Here is a 17,491-nt window from a genome sequence, read left to right as displayed (position 1 = left end):
CCTGAAGTACACAGAGCTAAATTACTTTTGATTTGCTCATAGGGGTCATCAATACATAAAATCAATTTGCTTGCTAATTGCAGTCAGATATAGAACATTATTTGTTACATTTTGATAAATTTTACACATTTGCAAAACATTTTACTAAAGCTGCTATATTTGAGGATTTTTTAAATTTAAATATTTTATTTTCCCCTTTGATGGGCATATTTTTTTTATTTTTTATTAAATTATAGTTCAGGCACATCAATTAAATATCCACAACAACAAACCTTAAGTAGAAAGCTATGCAGTATAGGAGACTAGTATTAATATTCTCTAGCAGTGGATAACAATGCTCTGACCATTAGGTGATGCTGTTATACATTTATAAAACTGCCCATAAGTGACATATCAAAGAAACGTATAATCCACTCCTCAGTACCAGGGAAGGTATTTGCAATCCAGTGAATATATGAGCATATTAAAAATTAAAGCAAATAAATCAATCTAGCACTGATATTAAAGCATGTCATTTCTTTCCCTGTCAAGTGGCAGTATATATATTTTTTTACTTTACTTTTAACCCTTATCTATAAAGTGTACCAAGTGAGCGTGTTTTTAGCGAAGTGGCAGAAATACATGAAAAAACAGAAGAACATGCTGAAATGTTATGCTTTCTGCACTATAATGTTGTTCTACTTAACTGGGAGTATTGAAGAAATTGTGTACTATCTAGATTTCCAGTAGTGACTTAAATTAAATTTTATATCAGTGTGTAGTTTTAAAGGTATTTATGCCATTTTCTATGTTTTGGGAAGCCATTTAATAAGTTAATTTTCAAGCACTTTATTTTTCCCAGTTGTTTACTTTTAATGTTTAAAATTTTAATAAGCATGTTTAGTTTATACCAGATTTGTGTAGAAATTGTGTTGATTTTTCAAAACTTTAAAAGTACAGAATATCGGTCCCTGATATCGGTTATCGGCCTGAAAGGTGGCCAATAATAGGTATCGGTATCAGCCCTGAAAAAACGATATAGGTCTATCCCTAATTTTCAACAACCCTTTAATTTACTTCTGTAACTAATTTTACTTTATTCTGTTGGAATACTTTGTTGAGGAGCATACTTAGGTAGACCAAGGAACCACCCTTGTCTTGAGCATTATATGTCAGAGGTGTCAGCAACAATATTTGTAATAATGTTATACATTATCGAAAACATTGCTGACCTCTGTGCTCAAAAAAGTATAACATTGTTAAAAACACTGTTGCAAACACTGTTCTCATAGTGCTCTGGACATGTGCACATTTCGGAGCCCACCTAGGTATGCTTTTCAACAAAGGATACCAAGAGAACAAATACAATTTAATAACAGATGCAAATTGGAAAGTTGTTTAAAATTGCATGCTCGATTAGAATAATGAACATTTAATTCTGACTATCACATCCTTTTAATTCTGTAAGTAAAAATGGGATTGTTCAACTGTCCAGGGGCATACCAATTGGAAAATCTCTTGAGTGGTGTTCATGTTATCTCCTTTGCTGTTGTTAATTAGAGACAGATATAATTTGGCTCCAGTGCATTAAAGCAATCAATGTGCAGCATGAAGCAGGGCCAGGGTCCTAAATTCAATTGAATGCACTCCAGCCTCTCTGAGAGGTGTGGACAATATTCTCATTTATATTACTTGAAAAGTTGACAGAATAATAAAAGTACATTGCAAAGCTGTTTCACTATACATAATTACACCTTTTCTTTTTAATAATTCAAGTTCTATTGTAATGTCTTTCAGGTCTGTGCATGGATTTATGAGCGGGGGGAAATGAGAGTCAAGAGACATGATAGAAAACAATCTTATCAAGATAATGGAGTTGTAGTAAACTTCAGTCTAATTAACCTTAATTATTATTATTATTTTGGTTACTACTAATTATTATGTTACAACTGGATGGTGTTCTGTTTGCAAGTATATTATAGATCAGTGACCCCCAACGTCCTAGCAAATAGGGGTCATATATCAATAGTTTAGAAGCCTTAAAGAACCACTAAATACAATAGCACTTACTTTGAATTTGAAATGAGCATTAGGATATTTTCTGTCAAATTTCAAAGTTAATCCAATTTTCCCTCCTCCATTTGTCATGTGACAGCCATCAGCCAATCACAAAATGCATATATGTATATACTGTGCACTTTTGCACATGCTCAGTTGGAGCCTCAGAAATTGTGTTCATAAAAATAATGTGCACGTTTTGATAACAGAAGTGTATTGGAAAGTTTTTTAAATTGCTTTCTTTATCTCAATCATGAAACTTTACTTTTGACTTTAGTGGACCTTTAAGGGCCGTATATAAATGCATGCCTAATAAACAAACAAATAAAATGATATCATTATATAATAGATTTAGGCAAGGTTGCAGGGTATATTGTATATGCTGTAATCCCATCCGAGGGTTTTCTGAGTTGTCACCCCAAAGCACACATTTTTAGTTACGCTTTTTCTTAGGGCCACAAAAACAATGGCACACATTGTGAGTTCTGTTTTTCCTGAAGGACCACAAAAATTAGCGTCAAGGACCGCATGTATCCCTCAGGCTTCCAGTTGGCCATCCCTGGCAGAGATATTAATGTGTTGCTGTAATTTGCAGGAATGTTTTCCTGCATGCTGCACAGTGATTGCTTTATTTGTAAATGTGCTCAGTTACATTTCCCCCTAAATGACCACTGCAAAGGAGAAAACATATACAACATTCAAAAAGGTTTTCAAAGTATTTGCCTTTGAACTGCAAAGCAATGTAAATGCTGTCAACCAAAGGACATTTCAAATCATATTAAAACATTTACGCCTAGATTACGAGTTGTGCGTTAGGGTAAAAAAAGCAGCGTTAAGAGGTCCTAACGCTGCTTTTTTATGCCCGCTGGTATTACAAGTCTTGAAGGTTTAGGGTCACCGCACACTTCTTTGGCCTTACCGCAAAACGACTTACGTAAACTTCGTAAAGCATTTTTTCTATGGGACTTCCATTACGCCGGTATTACGAGACTGTCCTGGGAGGCCAAAATGTGAGCGGTACAGCCTACCCCGTCAAGAGTCCTAATGCATTTTAAAGTCAGTAGTTAAGAGTTTTATGGAACAACGCCGTAACATAAAACTCATAACTAAAGTGCTAAAAAAGTAATTTTAACCCCTAATTTGCTGCTCCGGACACCGCCGCCACCTACATTATACTTATGAACCCCTAATCTGCCGCCCCCAATGTTGCCGCCACCTACCTACAATTATTAACCCCTAATCTGCCGCCCCCAACATCGCCACCACTATATTAAAGTTATTAACCCCTAAACCTAAGTCTAACCCTAAACCTAACACCCACTAACTTAAATATAATTACAATAAATCTAAATAAAATTACTATCATTAACTAAATAATTCCTATTTAAAACTAAATACTTACCTGTAAAAGAAATCCTAAGCTAGCTACAATATAACTAATAGTTACATTGTAGCTAGTTTAGGGTTTATTTTTATTTTACATGCAAGTTTGTATTTATTTTAACTAGGTAGAATAGTTATTAAATAGTTATTAACTATTTAATAACTACCTAGCTAAAATAAATACAAAAAAAAGTACCTGTAAAATAAAACCTAACCTAACCTCACACTACAATTAAATAAATTAACTAAATTAAATACAATTACCTAAATTAAATTAACGTAGCTAAAGTACAAAAAAACCAAAACACTAAATCACAGAAAATAATAAACAAATTACAGAAATTTAAACTAATTACACCTAATCTAATAGCCCTAGTAAAATAAAAAAGCCCCCCCAAAATAAAAAAAAATCCTAGCCTAAACTAAACTACCAATAGCCCTTAAAAGGGCCTTTTGCGGGGCATTGCCCCAAAGTAATCAGCTCTTTTACCTGTAAATAAAAATACAAACAACCCCCCCAACAGTAAAACCCACCACCCACACAATCAACCCCCCAAATAAAATACTATCTAAAAATACCTAAGCTCCCCATTGCCCTGAAAAGGGCATTTGGATGGGCATTGCCCTTAAAAGGGCAGTTAGCTCTTTTGCCGCCCAAACCCTAATCTAAAAAATAAAACCCACCCAATACACCCTTAAAAAAACCTAACACTAACCCCCTGGAGATCGGCTTACCGGGAGACGTCTTCATCCAAGCCGGGCAAAGTGGTCCTCCAGACGGGCAGAAGTCTTCATCCAAGCCGGGAAGAAGTGGTCCTCCAGACGGGCAGAAGTCTTCATCCAGATGGCATCTTCTATCTTCATCCATCCGTCGCGGAGCAGCTCCATCTTCAAGACATCCGACGCGGAGCATCCTCTTCTTCGGACGACTAAAACAGAATGAAGGTACCTTTAAGTGACGTCATCCAAGATGGCGTCCCTTAGATTCCGATTGGCTCATTGAATTCTATCAGCCAATCGGAATTAATGTAGAAAAAATCCTATTGGCTGATGATCCAATCAGCAAATAGGATTGAGCTCGCATTCTATCAGCCAATTGGAATCTAAGGGATGCCATCTTGGATGACGTCACTTAAAGGTACCTTCATTCTGTTTTAGTCGTCCAAAGATGAGGATTCTCCGCGTCGGATGTCTTGAAGATAGAGCCGCTCTGCGCGGGATGGATGAAGATAGAGGATGCCGTCTGGATGAAGACTTCTACCCATCTGGAGGACCACTTTGCCCCCTTGGATGAAGACATCTCCCGGTAAGTTGATCTTCAGGGGTTTAGTGTTAGGTTTTTTTAAGGGTGTATTGGGTGGGTTTTATTTATTAGATTAGGGTTTGGGTGGCAAAAGAGCTAACTGCCCTTTTAAGGGCAATGCCCATACAAATGCCCATTTTTAGATAGTATTTTATTTGGGGGGTTGGTTGTGTGGGTGGTGGGTTTTTCTGTTGGGGGGGTTGTTTGTATTTTTTTTTTACAGGTAAAAGAGCTGATCACTTTGGGGCAATGCCCCGCAAAAGGCCCTTTTAAGGGCTATTGGTAGTTTAGTGTAGGCTAGGTTTTTTTTTTAATTATTTTATTTTAATAGGGCTATTAGATTAGGTGTAATTAGTTTAAATTTCTGTAATTTGTTTATTATTTTCTGTAATGTAGTGTTTGTTCTTTTTTGTACTAATTTAATTTAGGTAATTGTATTTAATTTAGTTAATTTATTTAATTATAGTGTAGTGTTAGGTGTTAGTGTAACTTAGGTTAGGTTTTATTTTACAGGTAAATTTGTATTTATTTTAGCTAGGTAGTTATTAAATAGTTAATAACTATTTAATAACTATTCTACCTAGTTAAAATAAATACAAACTTGCCTGTGAAATAAAAATAAACCCTAAGCTAGCTACAATGTAACTAATAGTTATATTGTAGCTAACTTAGGGTTTATTTTACAGGTAAGTATTTACTTTTAAATAGGAATAATTTAGTTAATGCTAGTAATATTTATTTAGATCTATTTAAATTATATTTAAATTAGGGGGTGTTAGGTTTAGGGTTAGACTTAGGTTTAGGGGTTAATAACTTTAATATAGTGGCGGCAACGTTGGGGGCGGCAGATTAGGGGTTAATAAATGTAGGTAGGTGGCGGCGATGTTAGGGACGGCAGATTAGGGGTTAATAATATTTAACTAATGTTTGCAAGGCGGGAGTGTGGCGGTTTAGGGGTTAATATGTTTATTATAGTGGCGGCGACGTTGGGGGCGGCAGATTAGGGGTTAATAAGTGTAGGTAGGTTGCCGCGACATTGGGGGCAGCAGATTAGGGGTTAATAAATAGTATGTAGGTGTCGGCGATGTTGGGGGCAGCAGATTAGCGGTTAATACATATAATGTAGGTGGCGGCCGTGTCCGGAGCGGCAGATTAGGGGTTAATCAGTATAATGCAGGTGTCGGCGATGTCGGGGGCGGCAGATTAGGGTCAATAAGTGAAAGATTAGGGGTGTTTAGACTCAGGTTTCATGTTAGGGTGTTAGGTGTAGACATAACTTTTATTTCCCCATAGGAATCAATGGGGCTGCGTTAAGGAGTTTTACGCTGCTTTTTTGCAGGTGTTAGACTTTGTTTCAGCCGGCTCTCCCTGTTGATTCCTATGGGGAAATCGTGCACAAGCACATACAACCAGCTCACCGCTGACTTAAGCAGCGCTGGTATTGGAGTGCGGTAATGAGCAAAATGTTGCTCAATGCTCACTTCTTGCCTTTTAACGACGGATTTCTGAAAACTCGTAATACCAGCGCTGCAGGTAAGTGAGCGGTGAGACAAAACTGCTCGTTAGCACCGCACAGCCTCTAACGCAAAATTCGTAATCTAGGTGTTAGTTTGTATACAGATTATTTGGAATGCAGTAATTACTGATGCATAAACATAAAAAGTGACTTTAAAAGGGATAATACACACAAATAACTTCTTTCATGATTCAGAAAGAGAATGCAATTTTAAGCAACTTTCTAATTTTATTTCTATAATTTTTCTTTTCTTTCTTGCTATCTTTATTTAAAAAGCAGGAATGCAAAGTTTAGGAGCCGGTCCATTTTAGGTTCAGCACCCTGGATGGCGCTTGTTTATTGGTGACTACATTCAGCCAACCAATAAGCAAGCGTAACTCTGGTTCTGAACCAAAAAATGGTCGGCTTCTAAGCTTTACATTCCTGCTTTTTAAATAAAGATAGCAAAAGAACGAAGAAAAAATGATATTAGGAGTAAATTAGAAAGTTGCTTAAAATTGCATGTTCTTTCTGAATCATGGAAGAACAATTTTGGATTTAGTGTCCCTTTAATATCCCCTTTAAAGCTGGGCACAGCCTGTAAGGAATATTAAATGTATACAATAACAGAGGTGACAGATAATCGCACAGAATGTAGAAAGATAACAGAGCAATAAATAAATAAACAAAAATGATAACAAAACATATAGTGAAATATGTTAGATAACTGATTGCATATTTTTTTCTTACCTGCTCTGTGACAACTGCCTGTCCAGCTGTTTGATGACTTCTGTCAACTTTACGTTTAATTGCTTCAGAATAATGAATTGCTGCTTTGCAGATATCCTACAAAATTGAAAATAATTTGCTGTATCGACCATAGTCCATGATCATAGAACCTTAATACTGTGTACTGCAAGGAGCAGGTTTTAAACATGTTAAATATTTTAGTTTGCCTTTTATTAGACGAAACAGAAGATATAACTAGATTACAAACAGGGCCTGACGGGGACCAAAAATAGGCCAGGGCATTTTAATAAAGAGCAGTTCACTTCTCCACCCCCCCCCCCCCCCATTTTTTATTTAACCAAACACCAAAACTGACAAGTATAATGTACTAGTCTGATTTACAAAAACATTTAACGTTTGTAACATCCTTCTGTCTCTGTATTTTGTAAATTGGTTGTCATTAAAAAGTAAAAAAAAAAAGTAAAATGTAATGAAAATCAGAAGCTATTAAAGTTCACATTTGAATAAAGAATAACTACTAATTGCTCATCAGCAAAATATTGCTTTCTCTTTTAATGCTTTAGGTATTAACTGTCATTTCGTGTGCGTACTTTATATGTGTGTGTGTATCTGGATGTGTGTGTGTGTTTCTGTATATGTGTGTATCTGTATATGTGTGTATATGTGTGTGTGTATCTGTATGTGTGTGTGTTTCTGTATATGTGTGTATCTGTATATATGTGTGTGTGTATCTGTATGTGTGTGTGCATCTGTATATGTATATTTGTGTGTATCTGTATATTTGTGTGTGTCTGTATAAGTGTGTGTGTATCTGTATGTGTGTGTGTATATGTATATGTGTGTGTATCTGTATGTGTTTCTGTATATGTGTGTATCTGTATGTGTGTGTGTCTGTATATATGTGTGTGTATCTGTATATTTAGATTTGTGTGTGCCTGTATAAGTGTGTGTGTGTCTGTATATGTGTGTATCTGTTTATGTATGTATCTGTATATGTGTATCTGTATATATGTGTGTGTGTGTGTGTATCTGTATATGTATATGTGTGTATCTGTATGTGTGTGTGTGTGTGTTTCTGTATATGTATGTATCTGTATATTTGTGTGTGTGTATTTGTATGTGTGTGTGTGTGCATCTGTATATGTATATTTGTGTGTATCTGTATATGTATATTTGTGTGTGTCTGTATAAGTGTGTGTGTAACTGTATGTGTGTGTGTCTGTATATATGTGTGTGTATCTGTATATTTAGATTTGTGTGTGCCTGTATAAGTGTGTGTGTGTCTGTATATGTGTGTATCTGTTTATGTATGTATCTGTATATGTGTATCTGTATATGTGTGTGTGTGTGTGTATCTGTATATGTATATGTGTGTATCTGTATGTGTGTGTGTGTGTGTTTCTGTATATGTGTGTATCTGTATATTTGTGTGTGTGTATTTGTATGTGTGTGTGTGTGCATCTGTATATGTATATTTGTGTGTATCTGTATATGTATATTTGTGTGTGTCTGTATAAGTGTGTGTGTATCTGTATGTGTGTGTGTGTATATGTATATGTGTGTATCTGTATGTGTGTGTGTTTCTGTATATGTGTGTATCTGTATGTGTGTGTATCTGTATATATGTGTGTGTATCTGTATATTTAGATTTGTGTGTGCCTGTATAAGTGTGTGTGTGTCTGTATATGTGTGTATCTGTTTATGTATGTATCTGTATATGTGTATCTGTATATGTGTGTGTGCGTATCTGTATATGTATATGTGTGTGTGTATCTGTATGTGTGTGTGTGTTTCTGTATATGTGTGTATCTGTATGTGCGTGTGTGTGTATCTGTATGTGCGTGTGTGTATCTGTATGTGTGTGTGTGTTTTTCTGTATATTTGTTTCTGTATATGTGTGTATCTGTATATGTGTGTGTGTGTGTATCTGTATATGTAGATTTGTGTGTGCCTGTATAAATGTGTGTGTATCTGTATATGTGTGTATCTGTATATGTGTGTGTATGTATCTGTATGTGTGTGTATATCTGGATGTGTGTGTGTGTTTCTGTATATGTGTGCATCTGTATGTGTGTATCTGTATGTGTGTGCGTTTCTGTATATGTGTGTGTATCTGTATGTGTGTTTTTCTGTATATGTGTGTTTCTGTATATGTGCGTTTCTGTATATGTGCATTTCTGTATATGTGTGTGTATATATATGAGTGTGTGTGTATCTGTATATGTGTGTGTATCTCTATAAATATGTGTGTGTGTATCTCTATATATGTGTGTGTGTGTATTTGTGTGTGTATCTTCATATGTGTGTGTATCTCTATATATGTGTGTGTGTATCTATATATGTGTGCATATGCGTGTGTATCTGTTTATGCGTGTGTGTGTCTATATATGTGTGCATATGTGTGTGTGTTTATCTGTATATTTATATTTGTGTGTATCTGTATATATGTGTGTGTATCTCTATATATGTGTGCATATGCGTGTGTATCTGTTTATGCGTGTGTGTGTCTATATATGTGTGCATATGTGTGTGTATCTGTATATTTATATTTGTGTGTATCTGTATATGTATATTTGTGTGTGTCTGTATAAGTGTGTGTGTATCTGTATGTGTGTGTGTATATATGTGTGTATATCTGTATGTGTTTCTGTATATGTGTGTATCTGTATGTGTGTGTATCTGTATATATGTGTGTGTATCTGTATATTTAGATTTGTGTGTGCCTGTATAAGTGTGTGTGTGTCTGTATATGTGTGTATCTGTTTATGTATGTATATGTGTGTGTGTATCTGTATATGTATATTTGTGTGCATCTGTATATGTATATTTGTGTGTGTCTGTATAAGTGTGTGTGTATCTGTATGTATGTGTGTGTATATATGTATATGTGTGTGTATCTGTATGTGTGTGTATCTGTATATTTAGATTTGTGTGTGCCTGTATAAGTGTGTGTGTGTCTGTATATGTGTGTATCTGTTTATGTATGTATCTGTATATGTGTATCTGTATATGTGTGTGTGTATCTGTATATGTGTGTGTGTTTCTGTATATGTGTGTATCTGTATGTGCGTGTGTGTGTATCTGTATGTGTGTGTGTGTATCTGTATGTGTGTGTGTTTTTCTGTATATTTGTTTCTGTATATGTGTGTATCTGTATATGTGTGTATCTGTATATGTGTGTGTATCTGTATATGTAGATTTGTGTGTGCCTGTATAAATGTGTGTGTATCTGTATATGTGTGTATCTGTATATGTGTGTGTATGTATCTGTATGTGTGTGTTTCTGTATATGTGTGTATCTGTATGTGTGTATCTGTATGTGTGTGCGTTTCTGTATATGTGTGTGTATCTGTATGTGTGTGCGTGTATCTGTATGTGTGTGTGTGTTTTTCTGTATATGTGCGTTTCTGTATATGTGTGTGTATATATATATATGAGTGTGTGTGTATCTGTATATGTGTGTGTATCTCTATAAATATGTGTGTGTGTGTGTATTTGTGTGTGTATCTTCATATGTGTGTGTATCTCTATATATGTGTGTGTGTATCTATATATGTGTGCATATGCGTGTGTATCTGTTTATGTGTGTGTGTGTGTGTATCTATATATGTGTGCATATGTGTGTGTATCTATATATGTGTGCATATGTGTGTGTATCTCTATTTATGTGTGTGTGTGTGTATCTGTATATGTGTGTGTATCTGTATATGTGTGTGTATCTCTATATATATGTGTGTGTATCTGTATATGTGTGTATCTGTATGTGCATCTGTATATGTGTGTATCTGTATAAGTGTGTGTGTATCTGTATATGTGTGTGCATATCTGTATATGTGTGTTTATCTGTATATGAGTGTGTCTCTGTATATGTGTGTGTACAGGTATACCTTGCACATACAGTGGGTTAGGGACCGGAGCCCCGCTGTAAAGTGAAAACTGCCTTTAAGTGAAACATCATGGTTTTTACCTTTCTTTTTACTTGCTAGTGTGTTACAAAACTTGAAACAATGTTTGAACTAACATATATTAGGGGTGCAATAGTGCTACGTTTAGTTTAACACTAGCACAGCACAGTATTCAATTAGTATTCAATAAAAACTGTACCTGTAAAATAGTGACAATTACTGCAGTAAAATGTGCCAGACTATAGCCCTGAGACACAGATTGCACTGTAATGCTGTAAACAGAGTGAACTAAGCATAACAAAATGGTGCCAGTTCCTTTCTAACAATCTCACGATGAGTACAGCACTGTTTCAAAATCCTTGGAGGTTGAACTTCAGCTCCACAAAGTGCTGTATTAGCGCAGCGCTGTAAAGTGAGGTATACATTGTATCTGTATATGTGTGTGTCTCTGTATATGTGTGTATCTGTAAATGTGTGTGTGTGTATCTGTATATGTTTCTGTTTCTCTATATATGTGTGTGTGTATCTGCACTACCCAGGTGCTGAACCAAAAATGAGACCGCTCCTAAGCTTACATTCCTGCTATTTAAATAAAGATACCAAGAGAACGAAGGAAAATTTATAATAGGAGTAAATTAGAAAGTTTCTTAAAATTGCATGCTCTATCTGAATCATGAAAGAAAAAAATATGGGTTTCCTATGCCTTTAACTGTATGGGGAATTGCTCCTTTAGGTTTCTGTTTTTGTTTATTGAAACTACAACCCAATGACATGGGCTGAACATGCAGGTGGAGCAAATGTCCTTTTTTAATTTTTAAATGCAAAAGCCATCTTATCTATTTCTGTATACTCAATTGCAAATACTTAAAACTATCCTTCCAAATAAAAAAAATGGAAAAAAATGTTAATATTATAATATCTATGATTGGTTAGGGTTTTGACCAATCTATTAATGGGAGCTGGACTGTATTATGTGCAATATAAAATGTCTCATATATACCTTTGAAAAAGGCCAGTTGGGAAGATAATGGTCTTTAATCATATTTATCTTTTTTTGTTTTTATTTTTTTTGTTTTATATTTTTTTCCCCTTCTCCTATTGTCAAAGGTGCATGAAACCCCAAATTTTTCTTTCATGATTCAGATAGAGCATACAATAACTTGTATCAAATTTTCAATTAACTTCCATTATCAAATTTGCTTAATTCTCTTAACATCCTTTGTTGAAGGAGCAGCAATGCATTACTGGGAGCTAGCTGAACACATCGGGTAAACCAATGACAAGAGGCATATATGTGCAGCCATCAATCAGCAGTTAGCTCCCAGTAATGCTTTGCACTTCCTGAGCCTACCTACTTATGTTTTTCATCATAGGATACCAAAAGAATGAAGCAAATTGGAAATTTGTTTAAAAGTGCATAATCTATCGAAATCATGAAGGTTTCATTTTGACTTTAATGTCCCTTTAATATAGTCCCAGTTCTACTGCAGTGACAATGTGTGATTAGACTCCAGTATTTTTATTTGTCAAATGGCCTAATCAGATTTTGATGGTTCTGAACATGAATCAAACTTCCCGTTGAGCATATAGATTTGAAGTGTTGTTTCAAACACTTGTGGAAGACTTTTCTTTTGCCCAATAGATCTATCATTTTGGGACAGGTTGTGACATATTTTAGAAGTCTTTGCTTCACTGCCAAAGTAATTTGCAAAGGTGCTTAGAAGCAGCTAAGGAATCCCAGATGCTTAAAGGGACATGAAACCCAACATTTTCTTTCACTATTCAGATATTGAATAACATTTTACACAACTTTCTAATTTACTTCTATTATCTAATTAGCTTCATTCTCTTAGTATCCCTTGTTGAAGAAACAGCAGTGCACTACGGGGAGCAAGCTGAATATATCAGTAAGCCAATCACAATAGGCATATCTGTGCAGCCACCAATCAGCAGCTCCTGAGCCTACCTAGGTATCATTTTCAGTATAGGATATCAAGAGAACAAAACAAATTAGATAATAGAATAATCAGCTCTATCTGAATCATGAAAGAAAAAAATTAAACACAGCAGAATTCCTTAAAGGACCACTCAATGCAGTAGAATTGCATAATTAACAAGTGTATCATAAAAATACAATGCAATAACACCTACTCTAAATTTCACAAAAGCAGTACATTTTTCTGTCAAATTTATAGTTTCTCCTATTTTCTGGCCGACTGTATCATGTGACAGACATCAGCCAATCACAGACTAGTATACATATAACCTGTAAGCTTGTGCACATGCTCAGTAGGATCTTCTTCCTCAGAAAGTGTGAATATAAAAAGACTGTGCAACATTTGATAATGGAAGTAAATTGGAAAATGTCTTAAAGCTGCATGTTCTTTCTGAATCATAAAAGTATATTTTGATTCAAGTGTCCCTTTAATCAACAAATGCAAACTAAAAAGACAATGCAATACATTTCAAAGGTAATTCAATTTGTCCTACTCCCTGTGTCATGTGACACCCTCGGCCAATATGCGCATATATGTATATACTGTGAACTCTTGCACATGCTCAGTAGGAGCAGTGCATATATGTATATACTGTGAACTCTTGCACATGCTCAGTAGGAGCAGCGCATATATGTATATACTGTGAACTCTTGCACATGCTCAGTAGGAGCAGCGCATATATGTATATACTGTGAACTCTTGCACATGCTCAGTAGGAGCAGCGCATATATGTATATACTGTGAACTCTTGCACATGCTCAGTAGGAGCAGCGCATATATGTATATACTGTGAACTCTTGCACATGCTCAGTAGGAGCAGCGCATATATGTATATACTGTGAACTCTTGCACATGCTCAGTAGGAGCAGCGCATATATGTATATACTGTGAACTCTTGCACATGCTCAGTAGGAGCAGCGCATATATATGTATATACTGTGAACTCTTGCACATGCTCAGTAGGAGCAGCGCATATATGTATATACTGTGAACTCTTGCACATGCTCAGTAGGAGCAGCGCATATATGTATATACTGTGAACTCTTGCACATGCTCAGTAGGAGCAGCGCATATATGTATATACTGTGAACTCTTGCACATGCTCAGTAGGAGCAGCGCATATATGTATATACTGTGAACTCTTGCACATGCTCAGTAGGAGCAGCGCATATATGTATATACTGTGAACTCTTGCACATGCTCAGTAGGAGCAGCGCATATATGTATATATTGTGAACTCTTGCACATGCTCAGTAGGAGCAGTGCATATAAAATGTATGTGCACATTTTGTAAATTGGAAAGTTTTTTTTTTTTCATGCTCTATATGAATCACATTAGTTTAATTTGGAATTTAGTATTCTTTTAAAATGTGGGAATAAAGCTGAGATCTTTTCTGTCAAAATATCCAAATTATTGCTGTAAGTTTTAAGACAATTTTATTTTACTAACAATAACAATCTATTTTAAAAGATAAACTTTTGAAAATGTCCTCACTTCTATAGCTCTGAGAAAGAGAGAAACTTCTTGAAAGCTTGTCTTTAAAGGTATATGAAACAGTGCTCCTTTAGTCAAACATACAAAGAAACAGATTGTGTTTAAAAAAACAGCAAACAACTTACTTGCTTTCTTGCAAAATGAGAAATTATCAGGCTAGTCCTGCCTACAGCTAAATAAGGGAGCAGACATGCTGAAACCTAATTTGCATTCTGCATCTTCTGAGCATGTGCAGAAACTGACTTATTTTCTCTCTGGCTTTCACTGTCTAGTAAACCAGTTCATGTTACTCTTGGAGAATTACAACATCAAGCTAGATATGCTTTCTTGGACCCTAGCAACTTTGTGGGGCCATGACAATAAGTAATGTAAACTGCACAAATGAAGTAAGATCCTTTTTATTATTATTATTATTATTATTATTATTATTATTATTATCATCAGTTACTTCAGTCAATCAGCTAAATAATAGTCAATCTATATATTCTTATGTTTCAGCAAGATATAAGGCATTGCTTATGTGTGCACATCCATACGTGCTAACAAAGGGGTCGATCCGATAAAAATCGTCGCCCGCAAAAGCCGGCGACGCCAATATTTGCGCGGGTTTGGTATCCTATATACGGCGTAACCTAGAAGTTACGCGCGTATATTTCTGCCGTCGCCCGTAGTTTTTTGGGCCATAGGCAGGTATACCAAACCCGCGCAGTTTGGTATCCAATATGCAGCGTAAGGACTTACGTGGCGAAAATGGAGAAAACTAACTCCATTTTCACCTCGCCACTAAAAGCAGCCGTAAGAAGCCTTACGCTGACTATTGGAGCCCCGTAACTCCCTAAACTGGCAGCTAAAATAAACCTAACACCTAACGCATGCGCAATGTCTATCTCCCTGTCAACCGCGATCTGCTAAAATAAACCTAACACCTAACGCATGCGCAATGTCTATCTCCCTGTCAACCGCGATCTGCTAAAATAAACCTAACACCTAACGCATGCGCAATGTCTATCTACCTGTCAACCGCGATCCCCCCCCGAAATCCCTAATAAAGTTATTAACCCCTAAACCGCCGCTCCCGGACCCCGCCGCCATCTACATAAACTAACCCCCTACTGTGAGCCCCTAAAACCGCCGCCATCTACCTTATCTATCCCCTAATTAGAACCCCTTACACCGCTGTCATCTACCTTATCTATCCCCTAATCTGACCCCTTACACCGCCGCCACCTATATAAAAATTATTAACCCCTAATCTAATCCCCCTATACCGCCGCCAGCTATATTAATATTATTAACCCCTAATGTAAGCCCCTTACACCGCCGCCATCTCTATTAAAATGATTAACCCCTAATTTAATCTACCTACCCCGCCGCCAGCTATATTATCTATGTTAACCCTAAGTATATTATAGTTAATATAGGTATTACATTATATATATTAACTATATTAACCCTAATTATATTAGGGTTAATATAGTTAATATAGTTACTATAGTATTTATATTAACTATATTAACTCTATCTAACCCTAACACCCCTAACTAAATTTATATTAAATTAATCTAATTCATTTATAAACTAAAATATTCCTATTTAAATCTAAATACTTACCTATAAAATAAACCCTAAGATAGCTACAATATAATTAATAATTACATTGTAGCTATGTTAGGGTTAATATTTATTTTACAGGTAAATTGTTAATTATTTTAACTAGGTATAATAGCTATTAAATAGTTATTAACTATTTAATATCTACCTAGTTAAAATAATTACCCAATTACCTGTAAAATAAATCCTAACCTAAGTTACAAATGCACCTACACTATCAATAAATTAAATAAACTACAAACATCTATCTAAAAATACAATTAAATTAACTAAACTAAATTACAAAAAAAAACAAACACTAAATTACAAAAAATAAAAAAAGATTACAAGATTTTTAAGCTAATTACACCTATTCTAAGCCCCCTAATAAAATAATAAACCCCCAAAATAAAAAAAATTCCCTGCCCTATTCTAAATTCAACAAATTTCAAAGCTCTTTACCTTACCAGCCCTTAAAAGGGCCTTTTGTGGGGCATGCCCCAAAGAATTCAGCTCTTTTGCATACAAATACAATACCCCCCCCATTACAACCCACCACCCACATACCCCTATTCTAAAACCACCCAAATCCCCCTTAAAAAAGCCTAACACTACCCACTGGAAGATCTCCCTACCTTGTCTTCACCACACCGGGCCGAACTCCTGATCCGATCCGGGCGATGTCTTCCTCCAAGCGGCAAAGAAGAATTCTTCCTCCGGCGATGTCTTCCTCCAAGCGGCAAAGAAGAATTCTTCCTCCGGCGACGTCTTCCTCCAAGCGGCAGCAAAGTCTTCATTCTTCCGGCGGCATCTTCAATCTTCTTTCTTCGCTCCGCCGCTGCGGAGCATCCATCCCGGCCGACTACTGAACTTGGAATGAGGTACCTTTAAATGACGTCATCCAAGATGGCGTCCGCCGAATTCCAATTGGCTGATAGGATTCTATCAGCCAATCGGAATTAAGTTAAAAAAATCTGATTGGCTGATTGAATCAGCCAATCAGATTCAAGTTCAATCCGATTGGCTGATCCAATCAGCCAATCAGATTGAGCTTGCATTCTATTGGCTGTTCCGATCAGCCAATAGAATGCGAGCTCAATCTGATTGGCTGATTGGATCAGCCAATCGGATTGAACTTGAATCTGATTGGCTGATTCAATCAGCCAATCAGATTTTTTTAACTTAATTCCGATTGGCTGATAGAATCCTATCAGCCAATCGGAATTCGGCGGACGCCATCTTGGATGACGTCATTTAAAGGTACCTCATTCCAAGTTCAGTAGTCGGCCGGGATGGATGCTCCGCAGCGGCGGAGCGAAGAAAGAAGATTGAAGATGCCGCCGGAAGAATGAAGACTTTGCTGCCGCTTGGAGGAAGACGTCGCCGGAGGAAGAATTCTTCTTTGCCGCTTGGAGGAAGACATCGCCCGGATCGGATCAGGAGTTCGGCCCGGTGTGGTGAAGACAAGGTAGGGAGATCTTCAGGTGGGTAGTGTTAGGCTTTTTTAAGGGGGGTTTGGGTGGTTTTAGAATAGGG

General features: G+C 36.2%; 1 protein-coding gene across 1 annotated transcript in view; it reads right to left on the bottom strand.

Moving 5' to 3' along the window:
- BAIAP3 (BAI1 associated protein 3) overlaps positions 1 to 17,491 on the bottom strand; it is a 537,315-nt gene that overhangs the window by 83,973 nt on the left and 435,851 nt on the right. The window contains exon 23 of the mRNA XM_053695302.1: positions 6,969 to 7,064. Coding sequence (XP_053551277.1) covers positions 6,969 to 7,064 — 96 coding nt within the window. The remainder of the gene's footprint in view (positions 1 to 6,968; positions 7,065 to 17,491) is intronic.

Source organism: Bombina bombina, chromosome 11 (genome assembly GCF_027579735.1).
Source record: "Bombina bombina isolate aBomBom1 chromosome 11, aBomBom1.pri, whole genome shotgun sequence".
Lineage (NCBI taxonomy): Eukaryota > Metazoa > Chordata > Amphibia > Anura > Bombinatoridae > Bombina > Bombina bombina.
The sequence above is the reverse complement of the archived record's forward strand: the minus strand, read 5'-3'. Positions and strand labels throughout refer to the sequence as shown.